Source organism: Xyrauchen texanus, chromosome 39 (assembly GCF_025860055.1).
Source record: "Xyrauchen texanus isolate HMW12.3.18 chromosome 39, RBS_HiC_50CHRs, whole genome shotgun sequence".
Lineage (NCBI taxonomy): Eukaryota > Metazoa > Chordata > Actinopteri > Cypriniformes > Catostomidae > Xyrauchen > Xyrauchen texanus.
Window position 1 is genome coordinate 30592460 of NC_068314.1, and position 16277 is coordinate 30608736.

General features: G+C 38.2%; 1 protein-coding gene across 3 annotated transcripts in view; it reads left to right on the top strand.

Annotated features, from left to right (window-relative positions):
* LOC127632682 (extracellular sulfatase Sulf-2-like) overlaps positions 1–15624 on the top strand; it is a 44352-nt gene extending 28728 nt beyond the window's left edge. For 2 of the 3 annotated variants that reach the window (XM_052111421.1, XM_052111422.1), the window contains 20 exons: positions 684–927; positions 1607–1846; positions 2591–2742; positions 4193–4362; positions 5421–5571; positions 6553–6728; positions 6814–6942; positions 7291–7356; positions 7609–7732; positions 7996–8194; positions 8465–8708; positions 10404–10500; positions 10611–10705; positions 10811–10870; positions 10973–11139; positions 11992–12134; positions 12210–12318; positions 12428–12461; positions 14113–14166; positions 14525–15624. In XM_052111421.1, coding sequence (XP_051967381.1) covers positions 744–927; positions 1607–1846; positions 2591–2742; positions 4193–4362; positions 5421–5571; positions 6553–6728; positions 6814–6942; positions 7291–7356; positions 7609–7732; positions 7996–8194; positions 8465–8708; positions 10404–10500; positions 10611–10705; positions 10811–10870; positions 10973–11139; positions 11992–12134; positions 12210–12318; positions 12428–12461; positions 14113–14166; positions 14525–14555 — 2625 coding nt within the window. In that variant the 5' untranslated portion in view covers positions 684–743 and the 3' untranslated portion in view covers positions 14556–15624. The remainder of the gene's footprint in view (positions 1–683; positions 928–1606; positions 1847–2590; positions 2743–4192; positions 4363–5420; positions 5572–6552; positions 6729–6813; positions 6943–7290; positions 7357–7608; positions 7733–7995; positions 8195–8464; positions 8709–10403; positions 10501–10610; positions 10706–10810; positions 10871–10972; positions 11140–11991; positions 12135–12209; positions 12319–12427; positions 12462–14112; positions 14167–14524) is intronic. The other variant, XM_052111423.1, reaches the window with a different exon arrangement.
* The last annotated feature ends 653 nt before the right edge of the window (positions 15625–16277 follow it).

A 16277-nucleotide genomic window follows, 5' to 3' on the forward strand; every position in this document is an offset into this window, starting at 1 on the left:
TTCAGTTACTGACTGTGGTAATCAAAAACCCAAAGGAGTGAAAGTGGAGGGTAATTTGAGACAGGGGTTACTGGGAGAGTTTGTGTGTTTATGATCACATAATTCCACAGTCAATAAATGCCAATTTTAGTTAACGATCTTTGGAACTAGATGTTTGTTATACACTGTTATTAGTTTATAAAACTGATGGAGAATTATTAAAAATTCCATGACATGCCTTGTTTCCAAAACTCATCCCTCCAAAGATTTGTCATTATTACGGTCTCATGACAGGTCGTCATAATAGTACGAGATTACGAAATCGTATGAGTTGGCTCGTACATAAACTTATGACTTTTCCTCCCTCTCGATACTATGTTTGTAAACTCAATATCAGCAAACCAGAATGTGCAACATTTTTCACTAGCAAATAACCTTTATGATTAGTTAAGGATCAGACTTCTGATCTGGTTTGTGATTGTCCAAAAAAGTATGGGACGCTCCCCTAACTATTTTTTGCAGTTTACAGAGTCTAGGCCTGTCACAAAGATAGGTGTGAGTACTCGGCAAATTTCAGGGATATCTTTCATCTAGTAGGGATAATTAATATGTTCCCAAAAAAATCCCATGGAGCACCTTTTAAACATGGTTATGTTTCAGTTTGAGTATAAAAACAATATTCCTCTTTTGTTCTCCATTTATAGGTTGGGAAGACACTGTCACCTAAGTATAACTAGCATTGGAGGTGAAAGACAGATTAAAGAATGGCAGTTGGGTGGAGACCAGCCACCCTCCTCCTTTTCTTCAACCTAACATTCCTCCTCTACCTCTCGGATGGAACAATGTACCTCTCTGGCCAGAGGCTGAGGTCTCGTCTTCAGAGGGATCGACGGAATGTTCATCCAAACATCATTCTCATTCTTACCGATGACCAGGACATTGAACTTGGTGCGCTGCCAAGCTAACAAATTTTTGTTCTTAAAAAGTTTTCCAAACATTACATTGTGGTTGTGGCAATATATATGTTAGAACATAACATTCCTGGAAATATAAAAACTTCCGTAAAACATAACAGGGATGTTCCATTAATGTCTTTTTAACATTTGTTCCAGATCTTTGTTTCAATAATGTTAGCCAAAGATGTTGGAAAATGTCCTGTTTGATGTGTGTCTGTGTGTGTGTGTGTGTGTGTGTGTGTGTGTGTGTGTGTGTGTGTGTGTGTGTGTGTGTGTGTGTGTTGGTGTATATCATGTATGCTTGTGGATAGTGTAGACTCATACATGAGCATGTACAGAACATTATGAATAGCTGAATATAATCAAAATGATTTAATTAGATTCTCGATTGAAAAGCACCTTACTCAATCAGAGCAGTAGTATGGACCAACTGCTGGGGTCCATTGTGCCAAATTTGCTGTTTTTCAACTGTTTTTTTGGCACTCTAATCACTGAAGAAGCAATATAATGGCCTCACTGCATGGTCTTTGTTCAGCCCTTTCTTTCAAACTCTTTTAAGGAGGAAATTTATGGTCAAGCATCTGTTGCATAAAACAATCTGGAGGTCTTTTCTCTATCTCCCTTTTGCGGCATCTTTTTCAAAACCACATATATCTCTGTTTTCCCTAAAGGCTCCATGCAGGCCATGAACAAAACAAAGCGTATAATGATGCAAGGTGGCACCCACTTCTCCAATGCATTTGCCACCACCCCTATGTGCTGTCCTTCTCGGTCCTCTATATTGACTGGAAAATATGTCCACAACCATCACACCTACACCAACAATGAGAACTGCTCCTCGCCATCTTGGCAGGCCCACCACGAGCCACATACCTTTGCTGTCCACCTCAACAATTCTGGTTACAGAACTGGTTAGTACACAGTATGCACTCTGAAACACTAGTAACGTTAAAGCTTTTTCTCATAATAAACTTTTACTCCCAAACAAATGAATAATAATTTTGAAACGTATGTATAAAATCATGACCACTCACATGAGATGAAGACACCGGTCATATCAGTAGCCTAATAAAAGCTGTTTTTTTTCTACAAGAAGAGAGTCCCCTCATTAAGGACCATGTTTGGATCACATGACCAGCCATATACTACTTGCTTAATCTTAGTAACCGACCTGTTATTGGACACTTTCACTCACTTTCACGCTCATTAATCATGCCTGACAGTGAATATTTAATTTATACATTGAGATCTGTATCTGAAAACCATTATGCTATTTGAATAATGCTACATCCACAGCACTAGGTGTCAGCGTAAGTCCAAGATGCCATACATAAAAAAATACCGAATGCACCTTTAAAGCTGATTTGTGAAATTTTTTTATGTTAAAACAATGTGGCTCTGTGGTGCTATCAAAACATTGCTCTGTTTGTTTGAGCTTCATGACCAGCCCAACACAGCAACATTGGCTCAACAAATGGTGTGAGTTTGGGGTGGAAATATCTGTTTGTACAACCCCTGGAAGGAATTTTCTGGAATATGTTTTAAAATTATTTTATTATTTTAGCATTTCTGTTTGGGGAAGGATGATATTTCTTGAAGATGCACTTGTGTTTTATGTCATTTTCTGACTTTGAAATAATTTCTTGTTGTCACAGCCTTCTTTGGGAAGTATCTGAATGAGTACAATGGCTCTTATGTGCCTCCCGGCTGGAGGGAGTGGGTCGCACTGGTGAAGAACTCACGGTTCTACAACTACACTCTGTGCCGCAATGGTATCCGAGAAAAGCATGGAAAAGAGTATCCAAAGGTTGTGTTACGTCTCTTTTCAAAGAGCATCACTAAGCATTGTATGATGAAATTGAAACAGTATTTACTTAAAGGGTAACTAAACACCTGCTCAGAGTCTGACTCCACCCACTAGAAATATTTGAAAATGCAGGAAAAGTGGGCAGACCCCGGCGGAGATAGAGGGAACGAACCGAGTGCGGGGCTGAGCGGGGGGGGGCACCTGAGACTTGTAGTGACGGATTAATTGACAGCTGCTGTCAGACTCTATGTTATTATTATTCCTCACACGGTCGCAAGACGACATGTACATGAATCTGGCGTGGTGAGCTGGAACCTGCTTACGTCAGCTGTCATCGCTTACGTCACGAAGTACCGCAACAGCCAATAGGAAAATTCAACTGCAGTAGCCACCGTTCAACCTGAAGAGGGCAGCACTCAGACGTTTTTACACCATATATTGTAGAATTAAAACACTTTATACACAAATGTCAAAAAAATTACTTGAATCAATGACCAGTACTAATAAAGCCCCATGCTTACAGATCATTAACTAAAAAAGTTGGTTTAGGGTTTAGTTACCCTTTAATAGACTAAAATGTACAACTCTGGTCTGCTTATTTGCAATATTTTACACACATATTAAAGGAATAGTTCACCCAAAAAGCTCTTATATCGCTCATGGACATATGGATTGAAATACTGGAGTCTCTGGATCATTTTATGATGCCTTATGTGCTTTTTGAAGTGTCAAAAATGTGGCACCAATTCACTTGCATTCTATGAACCTACAGATATTCTGTGAACCTACAGAGTTGGAATATTCTTTGTGTTGTATTCTTTGATGGTTGTTGGACATCTGAGTAAATGATGAGGGAACATCTTTGGATGAACTATTCCTTTAACAATGTTGGTCAGGGGTGATGAAAAGAAACATGTTTGGTACTGTATACTGTGTTTGAAAATGGTAGTCGCTTAATGTTTTAGATGAATTTGCTTGATGGACCTCAGTCAGGGCAGGCACTATGTTTAATAATTAATATTTAATGTGAACAAGGCTGTGAGGAATAAAAGTGTAGCCTCAATGAGTCATACTATTTTTTGGGAGTTTTTTTACCACTGGAATTAATTTTTTTTTTTTTTGGAAAGATATTTTGTGGAGTGTTGTCCGACCTGCGGGGGTAGTGTGAGTGTTCTATTCTGGCGCGGGGGGTGGGGGGTGGTTCAGGGGGCCCCTGTGTAAAACCGCCACTGCTGAGGTCCATAGCTGAGTTCAGAATGGTAGTTCTTATGTTATGGTAGTAAATACGTACATCAGTTACAAGAGTTGCATGGTATTACGCCATTTGGAACTCTTCTGGACAATGCAATTAAATCACTTTTGTGAGAAGCCATCAATGAAATTATCTGAACAGCACACAAGTACAACTTTCTTTACTTTATTCTTTTTTTCATTAATGTTTGCTTAACAGGACTATCTCACTGACATAATCACAAGAGACAGCATCAACTATTTCCGTATGTCAAAGAGAATTTACCCACAGAGGCCTGTGATGATGGTTCTGAGTCATGCTGCCCCCCATGGTCCGGAGGATGCAGCACCTCAGTACAGCAGTGCCTTTACCAATGCATCTCAGCACATGTATGTCTCTCTCCCTCTCTCTCTCTCTCTCTCTCTCACTTTCTTTTAAAATAATTGTCAAAATACACAGCCTGTTTGAATTCACAACTTCATGTGGTTTCAGAAGTCCCATCCAGTATACATTTTTCAGTGTTCAGCTCTGTGTCATGCCATCCGAGTTATGAAAGCCTGATAAATAATGCTGACTGTATAGCACTGTAGCCACTTTTCTCATTACAGACTAGTTACTTCAAACAAACTAACTCTTATGACTTATTTTGCTCTTGGTTTATTGCAGGAATAGAGTAATTGTTTCTCTAGTGCCTCTGGCAAATGCGTTTATGCAGTAGTCTCAAGAGAGACAGATAGTGCTGATATTATAATATCAAGATTTATCAGTCTTCATTCATATTCCCCATTAGAGGCATAAAGCCCATTGGCAGGGTTTGACAGTTATTTTTGTTTGCTTTGAGGTTTGCATTTGATTGCTCTGTGATCTATTTGGTTCTGTAATAATTAAAGTAGCTTACTTGTGTATCACAAACATCTCTAATTACAAGATCATTGTTATTTTATTGGTAATGTTATCATTTCAGTTGCTAATTTTATTGGTTGTTTAGGTACCTTGATTTTATCATTATTTTTATTTTGAAGATGATTGATATATGCAATTCAACATAATGGAAATGGAGCCTTAGGCTTTACAAACAACGCAGAACACCATGAGATGACAATGTCGTGGCTTATTACAATATGAAATAGGACTTCACTACAATGCACAATTCTCTACAACAATGACATTTTCAATTTGCAACACAAAGAAATTTCTCTTTAGTGTAATTCAGCACCATGAAGCAACACACAATGCATTAACTACAAAGCTTCTCCATTCACTAAATCTATCATTGCACAGACATTTGTACCCTGAAGTTGCACATTCACAACAAGCATGACTGTGAAACAAATTTCTCGATTGGCAACAATGTTTTTGACTGTAAACCATATTATTTTCTTACATTTCCACCAATGGCACAGAAATGGTCTTTAACAGTTCTGTAATTGCTGAATGTCCCACACAGAACCCCAAGCTACAACTACGCCCCAAACCCAGACAAGCACTGGATCCTGCGTTACACAGGACCCATGAAGCCTGTGCACATGCAATTCACCAATATGTTGCAGAGAAGGAGGCTGCAGACCCTGCTCTCAGTGGATGACAGTGTCGAAAAGGTTACATGCTCAATAGCTATGTGTTTGGAAGACAAACTAGAGAACTTTAGGCAAAACAAATGTTACTGCTTTTATTTGAATTAGCATGACTCTGAATTCCCAAGTTTGTCCAGGTTATTGGAGGTTGGTTAGTGCTGGTCGTACTTGTTGAGCTTGCTGGTTAAATGAGTAGTTCATGCAAAAATTGTCTCATCATTTACTCACTCTCATGCTATCCCAGATGTGTATGACACAAAATAAAAAGTTTTTATAAGACTATCTCAGCTCTATAAGTCCATACAATGCAAAATTTTAAAGCTCCAAAAAGCACATAAAGGCAGCATAAATGTAATTTGTACAACTCCAGTGGTTTAATCCATGTCTTATGAAGCGATCCAATCGGTTTTGGATGAGAACTGACCTAAATATAACTCCTATTATTATAGGCACAATATTGATTTCATGCTCGATTACACTTCCTAGTGTTTGATGAATGCACAGAGTGCTAGATGCCACTAGGAAGTGTAATCAAGCTTGAAATCATGATCGAAATCATGAGACTGGTGCCAAGATTAATGTTGAAAATCTTGTTATTTTTTTGTCTGCTCTTAACTAAAACCAACTGGATTGCTTCAGAAAACATTAATTAAACCACTGGTGTCTCATAGATTACTTTTATGCTGCCTTTATGTGCTTTTTGGAGCTTAAAAACTTTGGTCACCATTCACTTGCATAGTATGGACCTACAAAGCTGAGATATGCTTCTAAAAACTTTTATTTGTGTTCTGCAGAAGAAATAAAGTCATACACATCTGGGATGGCATGAAGATCAGTAAATGATAAGAGAAGTTTCCTTTTTGGGTGAACCATTCCTTTAAGCTAGTTAAGAAACCTGGTGCAGGCACCACCATACCAGCATCCAAAACACGGCATATGCTGGTGACAAGCCATGTACAGTATAAATATCCTAGTTTAAATGTGCCGCTTCCCTTTTTTGCACAGATCTACAACATGTTGGTAGAAACTGGGGAACTGGATAACACCTACATCATCTACATGTCAGACCATGGCTATCACATTGGCCAGTTTGGACTAGTCAAGGGCAAGTCTATGCCTTACGAATTTGACATCCGAATCCCCTTCTATTTGAGAGGCCCTAATGTGGAAGCAGGTGCAATGTAAGTCCTTGAGATGAAGATGTTAAACTCACCAAATAAATAAAATATGACACATTGTTGACTATGAGTTTGTAATCTCCTGCAGTAATCCTCACATGGTCCTGAACATCGACTTAGCCCCAACCTTGCTAGACATGGCTGGAGTGGATATTCCCTTAGACATGGACGGCAAGTCTATTCTCAAGCTGTTGGACACAGAAAAACCAGTCAACAGGTATTGCAATACTGTTACAATTTACAACACAAAAATGTGTTGTTCATTTAAAGGTGAAGTGTGTAAATTTTATGTTACCCAACTTAATATGCAGAGTCAATTATACTGTATGTAAGCCTTTAAAAAAAGTATTACTGTGGCTTTGTAGCACTATAAAAAATGTGCTCTGTTTGAGCTGTCCGACCAGCCGACACAACAACATTGGTTCAACTAATGGCGTGTGTTTAGGGCGGGACTATATGCTTGTTTGACCAATGGTAGATGGTGAGTGTCTAAATACACACTTCACCTTGTGCTTATGAGATGATCTCACCACATAATTTCCTATTGCCTATTTTTCCTATATAGTTTTACTAGGTTTCATTCCCACAAGAAGGGGAAAGTGTGGCGGGATTCTTTCCTGGTAGAGAGGGGGTGAGTACATTTGATCAGGCCAGATGAACCCATGTATTTTTAATTGAACTCTATATCAGTTCTCAAACTCTTACACTGTATCTCTCCCAAAAATATTTTTTAACCCCAGAAATTGATTAGACGTGGCTCCATTAGAGAGGCACCAGATGGCTCCCTGACATCGGACACATCTGTGTGTTTCTGATAGGGCTGTATCGGATGCTTTGCTGTTTTTTGGTGGCAACCTGATGTGATCTCTTTCTTGATGTACAGGAAGCCTCTGCATAAGCTAGAAGATGACAAAGAGGTGGAACAGAATATTCTGCCAAAATATCAGCGGGTTAGAGACCTGTGTCAAAGAGCTGAGTACCAAACACCCTGTGAGCAACCAGGGCAGGTAAATACTCACCATTAATTACCATTGCATATTCCCTAGATTATTTTCAGTAGAGATACACTGATGCACTGGCTGATAAAAGCAATTGCAATTGTCTGCAGTGATATGAAACATGATAGCGATAGCTAAAAACAGCTGGGTAGAAGTTGTTCTAAATATTAATATATCAGTATCAGCACACATGTTTTGTGTTGGTGCATTCCTAATTATAAGTGTTTTGCCTGCCTGTCTGTCCCTGTAACCCCTCCTATATTATTGTGCAGAAGTGGCAGTGTATTGAGGGTCCCACTGGCATGCCAAGGCTGTATAAGTGTAAAGGGAGGTCAGGTCTCTATGCACCTCGTGCCCTGGGCCTGATGGCTACTAATAGGGCACAGATCTATGGACCTCGTTCCCCATCTGACACCTGTGATTGTGAATCTATTGTACCACTTGAAAGGAAGAAGGCTCTCACCAAAAAGAGTGAGTCACAGCATAGTTCCTAACATTTTCTCCTAAAGGACTCATGGTGTCTTTGTTGGGCGATGATTTGTTTTTAAGTCGAGTGTGTTTTTGTATATTGGGGAATACCAATTTAAATGTTATTTTATTATAATTTGAATTATTTGATTCAAAAACATTCCAGTCAACATAAAAATAAGTTTAGAGTAGCTTAATAATAACAACCTTCCATACACAATCCTATGTACCACTTAATTTAGAGACCAATTCCAATCTCATTTTTAATTATAGAGGTGAAATCCAAGAAAAGTTTGCCACGGAATCGTTGGGCCCGCTCTGTGCCACGTCACCTGGACTCAGATGTTTATACTCTGGACCTGGAGAAGGGTTACCAGCCTCTTAACCTAAACACCAGCTTCTTACTTGGCAGAAAGCAGGCTGTGTATGGAGAGAATGAAGAATATAGTGGAATGGGACCCACAGACACCGACTTCAACAGCCTTGCGCCACCTGCTGCTCTTAAAGTCACCTACAGGTACAAGACAGATAGCACTCACACTTGAACAGTCAGTTATTGTGACAAATGCTTGCACAGCTAGACACAATTTCAATGAAAAGCATAATTTACAAACACAGTACCAGTCAAAAGTTTCAACAGTAGAAGCTTGTCTTCCGGACAAGTAAACTGGTCATTCACTTGTCCGACTAAAAAAAAGTGACTTGTCTGGAGAGAAAAAAGGACAAAACTACTACTGGTCTTGTCAAGGTCCTGTCCTTGATAAATCATGAGGAATTCATGGCAGAATGCACCGACATCAATGGGGAATCATCCACCTTGGAAGACAGTCCTAAAAACAACGAGGTAAGCTCCGAGGCTGTTGGAGCAGGTGGCGGTGGTGAAACGGCCTTCATGGCTAAGAGAACTGGCAGGGTAGGAGCACTGGGTTCATCATTATATAAAAGGAAAAAACTCTCCAGAGTGATGTTGATCCATGAGTTCTCCCATCTCTGGTATGTCTACATTGTGGTTGCTATTCAAACCGATCCATCAGCTTATAATACCCCAAAAGTGAGCACAGTAATCCACACGAGGAAGGTAGGCCTGAGTTCAAAAGATTCAGCTGCTAGATCAGTTTTGGATCAGTCTTTCTGTAACGTGGCAGGCAAGGATTAAAGATCTAAATGCAGCTTTTAATCAAACAATAAGGTAAACAAAATACCTCAGAATATAAAGAAACAAACACAGGGAACAAGGCACAGAACATGACAGAGCACATGTAAAGACTGACAAAGAAACCAGGTGAAACAAGGGCTTAAATACACAAGGGAAAACAATGGAACACCTCATGAAACAATCAGGGTAAACCAATCATAAAATGAAACTACAATGGGCTACAAAACTAACACAGGAAACAGGAACGGGGCACTAAGCAACAAGAATTTCAACATAAAATTCTAGGCACAAACGGGGAATACGTGACAGACACACTATACAGCAGCAGGTCTATTAGCTTACATTTACACTTAGAAGTCAGACATTTTAATACAAACTGTGTCGGGACAAATTAGACTGTTGCGGGCTGCCACAGTCTAGGTAATTAATGGGAAACACTGTGTGCTTATGTTTATGTTCTGCATTGTGTCTGATTTACTGATTTTTATTTTGACAAAGAAAAAAATTTGTTAAAGTCTCACCCATTCATTTCCTATGGCGGGTCAAATTTGATACGAACAGTACCAACGGGGGACTGTTTGATAAAACCACTTTGACTCATCGAATATAGTGTGTTCAGATGGCAAGTTTAGGACCAAGCCTTGTACATTCAGATTAAAGAAACCATTCTTATATAAAGAAAAAGATTTAGGTCAAAAATTCCCCAGTTAATTATACATATATAATTTATATATGCAATGATGAATAAAGATGAATAACAATATATGCTTTTATATTTTATAAATATATAAATTTTATTTTTTTATTTTTTTATTTGTCTATTATTTTTGGTCACTACAAAAATTCCATACTTCCATTTGTGTTATGTTGTAGTTTTAATGACTAAATAGTAGTAATAAAGACTGAGTAGGTGTGTCCAAACTTTTGACTGGTTGTGTAGGTGTTATCCTGGTTTACATGTAATACCAGGGAGCATCAACCTGGGGTTACTATGATGGAAATAGAGACATTGATGTAAGGAACTACGAAATTACCTTTTTTTTTTTTTTTGTTCAGATGCTCAATATTGATGAATGATACAGTCAGATGTGATGGTGGATTATACAAATCTCTACAAGCATGGAAAGATCACAAACTACACATTGAACATGAGGTAAGATCATCATGGCTGCAAGTTGTTACATGACATCTTGAATGAAGACAAACCAGATGTAACACCAAGTTTAACATATATATATATAACCACTTTTGCTCTTTGAACAGATTGAGACATTGCAAACAAAAATAAAGAACCTTAGAGAGGTCAAAGGGCATCTAAAGCACGTTCGACCGAAAGAGTGTGAATGTAACCAAAATGAGTAAGTTTTCATTCTTAATTTAGCTTGTGCGTAGCTTTATAATTCAAGTGTTGGCTCATCCATTTGTCACACAATTCACATAACTATTCAATATTTCCCTTTTAGGTACCAGTACCAGACCAGAACTATGTTCAAATCCAAATCAGCCAGTGTACATTCTGTCAAGTAGGTCATCATATTTAATTCATTGAGGAAAAACACATAACTTAAGATGTAATCTAGCATACAGTTGTTATTGAAGATATCTCCTCTTAATTATCTAATCAGAATGGCCTCCAAAGTTAAGAAACAGTGGCTGATGAAAGAGCAGAAGCGCAGGAAGAAGCTGAGGAAGTTCCTCAAGCGTCTCCGTAATAATGACACATGCAGCATGCCTGGCCTCACCTGCTTCACCCACGACAACCAGCACTGGCAGACTGCCCCCTTCTGGACAAGTATTGCACACCAGTTGTTTTGTATATCCCACTAAAAGAAGGCATTAGTTCACCCAGAAATGAAAATTATATCATTTACTCACCCTCAAGCCATCCCAGATGTGTATGACTTTCTTCTGCTGAACACAAATTAAGATGTTAGAAACATATCTCAGCTCTGTTTGTTCTTTCAATGCAAGTAAATGGTGACCAAAACTTTGAAGCTCAAAAAGGCAAATCAAGGCAGCATAAAAGTCATCCATACCACTCCAGTGGTTTGATCCATGTTTTCAGAAGCAATATTATAGCTGTGGGTGAGAAACAGATGAACAAGTCCTATACTATAATATTGTTACTATAAATTCTCTCTCCTACCGAGCATGTTGCGATATGTACGAAGAATGTAAATTGCCAAAAACAAAAGGAGAAGAATGTGGAAGTGAAAGTGGACATTTATAGTTAAACATGATTTAAAAATTGATGTGTTTCTCACCCACACCTATCATATCACTTCTGAAGACATGGATTTAACCATGGAGTCCTATGGAGTACTTTATGTTGACTTCATGTGCTTTTTTGACACTTCAAAGTTCTGGCCACCATCAACTTGCATTGTATGGGCCTATAGAGTTGCTAGGTTTTCCAAAGATCTTTGTGTTCTGCAGAAGAAAAAAAAGTCACACATCTGGGATGGCATGAGGGTGAGTAAATGATCAGAGAATTTTCCTTTTGGGTGAACTATTTCTTCAACACAGTGATCAAGAGTTTGATGAATCTGAAACAAAGACAAAATTCTTCTAATACTTGGCATTTTAAGATGTAGCCTAACCGGTTTTACCTTTTTGTGGTGTCTTTACTTTTGCTTCCTGTCAGTGGGGCCATTCTGTGCTTGCACAAGTGCCAATAATAACACTTACTGGTGTCTGAGGACCATCAATGAGACACACAACTTCCTGTTTTGCGAGTTTGCCACTGGCTTCCTGGAGTATTTTGATCTCAACACAGACCCTTACCAGGTAGGTTTTTTTTTACAAGCTTTTTACAATCACAGGACCACCATCATTCTACTGATGATATTTTGCTCTTTGCAGCTGATAAATGCAGTGAGCATGCTTGATCGTGATGCAGTGAATCACATGCACCAGCAGCTCATGGAACTTCGCAGCTGCAAAGGTCACAAAGAGTGCAATCCGGAGACAGGTGAGTCACCTGCCACCTATTTGATGAATGTCTTTGCATGGAGTTTGCATTTCCTCACAATGCATAAACATACAATATACAACCCCATGACACATTTTGTCTCTTAAAGGTGGTAAAGAAAGGAACTCTCTTTATGATTACAGGTATGGTTTCATTCCTATTTTTTGCTGTTGTATCAGATGGTGAAAGAAATACGAAATAAAAAATAATCTTTATGAGAATATGGTCATTGAAAGACCCATGAATGCAAATACAACCTTTCAGTAGTAGGCTACATGAGGGATAACAGCTCAGTAGTTAAACATGTTATAACGGCTTTATCGATTTGGATGAATAGTGTTCCATTAATTAACATTATTTAATTAATTAATTAATTAGTTAGTTAGGTATCATGAACTAACAATGAACAATATAATTTTTTACAGCATTTATTAATCTTTGTTAAAGGGATAGTTCACCCAAAAATGAAAATTCTCTCATCATTTACTCACCCTCATGTCATCCCAGATGTGTATGACTTTCTTTCTTCTGCATAACACAAATAAAGATTTTTAGAAGTATATTTCAGCTCTCTAGGTCCATACAATGGAAGTGAATGGTGATCAAACCTTTATAGCTCCAATAAAACACATTAAAGGAAACATAGAAGTAATCCATATGACTCCAGTGGTAAAATATATATCTTCAGAAGTGATATAATAGATGTGAGTAAGGAACATATACAAATTTAAGTCCTTTTTTTATACCATAAATCTCTACTTTCACTTTCACTTTAAATCTTAAAGTAAAAGTGGAGATTTAGAGTATAAAGGACTTAAATATTGTTCTGTTTCTCACCCACACCCGTTATATTGCTTCTAAAAATATAGATTGAAATACTGGAGTAATATGGATTATTTTATGTTTTTTCTTTATGTGATTTTTGGTGCTACAAAGGTCTGATCACCATTCTCTTGTGTAATGGGAGCCAGCTGGTATGTGATAGCTGTGTGTTATGTGTAAACCTCACTCCCCTGGCCTCAAGAGGCACACTAGTGACTGACATTAGGGGCTGTAGCCTTTGGCCTCTTTGTTAGTGCAACCGCCTCCCATGCCAGCTGATGCCAGTTCGAACTCCGCTCCGAGCGGGTCGAGTAGGACTAGTTACAAAGGTGCCGTTACCCGGATGGGAGAGTGGTTTAGGGGGGTGAGTGTAATGAGAGCCAGCTATACGTGATAGTTGTGCAGTGTGTAAACCTTACTCGCCTGGCCTCAAGAGGCACAATAGCGACTGACGCTAGGGGCTGTGGCCTTTAGCCTCCTCGTTAGTGCACCCGCCTCCCATACCAGAGACGCCGGCTCGAATCCCGCTCTGAGTAGATCGAGCAGGATTGGTTACACTTGCATTGTATGGACCTACAGAGCTGAGATAAATGTTTAAAAATCATAATTTATGTTCTGCTGATAAAAGAAAGTCATGCGGATTAGTAATGTTGAGAGAATTTTCATTTTTGGGTGAACTATCACTTTAATGTTAGTTTATAAAAATACAATTGTTCATTGTTAGTTTATAGTGCATTAACTAATGTTAACATTTACAACTTCTGATTTAAAACATTTATTAGTACAGTATATGTAATAATTAACATTAGCCAAGATGAATACATGTTTTAACTTAAGTAATTAACTAATATTAACAAATGGAACCTTCTAAAGTGTTACCAAAATAACTTTTTATCTTTGTTATATTTGTGTTTGTGAATTTATTCTGGCATGAAATGGCTCCTGTGTCTCTGTGCTCTCCACATGATTCAGGCCTCTTCATCGTCGAAAGAGGCCAAAAGTGAAGAAACCATCCTCCAAATCAATGTGAGTTTGTTGTACACACCATCTGCTAAATATAATTCAGCCAGCCAGTGACTGCCACTAATCTTGGAGAGTCCAACTCCCTCTGTCATAGTGTATGTGTATGCTTTCACTCTCCACATGAGCAGCTTTCCAATTCTCTTGACATTCCTTTAGAAGCACATGTGACACCTTTATTCCTATTTAAAGTGTGCTAACAGAGTACGGAGTAGTTTAAAATGTCCCAATGCCATAATTTCTCACTTTCCTGATTTTTTTTAATCTGCTTTTTCTTTAGTTTTTTTGCCCTGTTCATCCTTTGCATTGGATAACTTGGGGTCCTGTTATCAGAACCAATGTATCTCATTGTCTGTTTATACAGGGGCCAAATTTGGGAAGGATGGCTAGGTTAGACCCATCCCTACTGTCCACGTAAAGGATGCACAGAGGTGAGGAATGTGAACTGATGAACTCCTGACCTGAGGACAGCAAGTAAATGTCCAACTCTAGTGAAATGTGGAATTAGAGATGTTCTATCATTGAGGTCATCTTATGTGCTCTCTCTCTCTCTCTCTCTCTCTCTCTCTCTCTAAATGCAGTTGTCTTAAAATTATTATTCAAAACATGTGTTTTCATCCTCTACATTTTTGTGAATTTTTTTGAAAGACTTGGAGATCCATCATGGAAACGTTTTTACCAGAATGGACCCTTTTTTTTTTTATGAGCCACTTTTTAGCCAGCTGAACTCCTAACATATTGTGGCTAAGACTAAGACACATCCCCTCCGTTGCTCTCAAAAGATGAGAAAACTCACATGGCTCATCACTGGAATAAAAGCACTTGGAATCTGTCGCAACATGGTCTTTTTGAAGTGTTCAATAAACATACATTATCATTCGTGTAAGATTCTGTGATGTGGGACTATGATGCTGTTTTATAAGCAGGGCTGGAGTGCTCTGACTTCTCTGCTGCTGTGATAATATTGTAATAGTACTTTTCAAAGTGAAAATCCGAAGGAATCATCAGAAGTTTGAAACTCATGATACTTTACATTTTGTACTATATAATGTTAATATCACCTGCAACCTGTGATTCTGTTCATGTGAATGTTGCTTTTTATTTGAAACATGGTGCTACTGTAAGTTAACACTTGGAACTGAATGCTGCATAGTAATGTATTTGAATGTATGTGCAATTAATGTAAATATTATAATATTTTTACGGGACTGAACATATGGTTGTTTCTCTTCCTGACTGTCCACAAAGTTTAAAAGGAGAATACCATCAGTCTAATGTTTTACGTTCAATTAAATGTACTTATGAATAACATACTAAACATTTTTGACTTCACTGTGTTGGAAAACAGTTAAAACATCTATATAGTTGCCATCACAAGCAGATTCCTTTTTTTTTTTTGTATCTGTCCTTTGCCTTGGCATTTGGAAAACAATGAAGGTGTAGTAGTTGGTGAATAAAGTGTTAAAATACCCATGTATAGCTACTCATTTAGTTGTCACTTGAATATATAGAAAGCTGGACACACACACTCAAGGTTTGAATTTGTGATTTATTATGAGTTTTAATGGATCGATATGACTATTCTGAATTTATGACCTGTTTTTGCTTAAACAGAATTCTGTTTGTGCAACTCTCTCACTCTCACACATTCCAGTCCAAATACTATTCTTGCAACAATGCTACGGAGTGACGATTCGCTCTGACAGTGCTTCGATTCCGATTCTCTACCTAACAATTACAATGCATTGGATGTGGTAACCGGAAGTTATTCATTTTGGGATAGGGATAGGCATCAGGCGGCTAAATGGAGACACGTAAACTTGTCAAGCCCGTTCACAACAAATAAATATTTTTTTCATGCAGGGCTGTTTGCGGCACACACTGCGAAAGATAAAAATGTTTTATCTTTTCACAGCTGCATGTGTCATTGACCAATCACAGGTGACTGTGAATCAACCGTTCCCTTCAGATCAGTCTGAAATCACTCCCCCTCTGCAGCATTTATTAATATGAGATGGACACATTTGTTATTAATATATAATGATAATAGATTCTTAAATATCGTAATCAATGCATTGAAATTTCTTGGATAGATGCATTTTACACCCCTAATACAG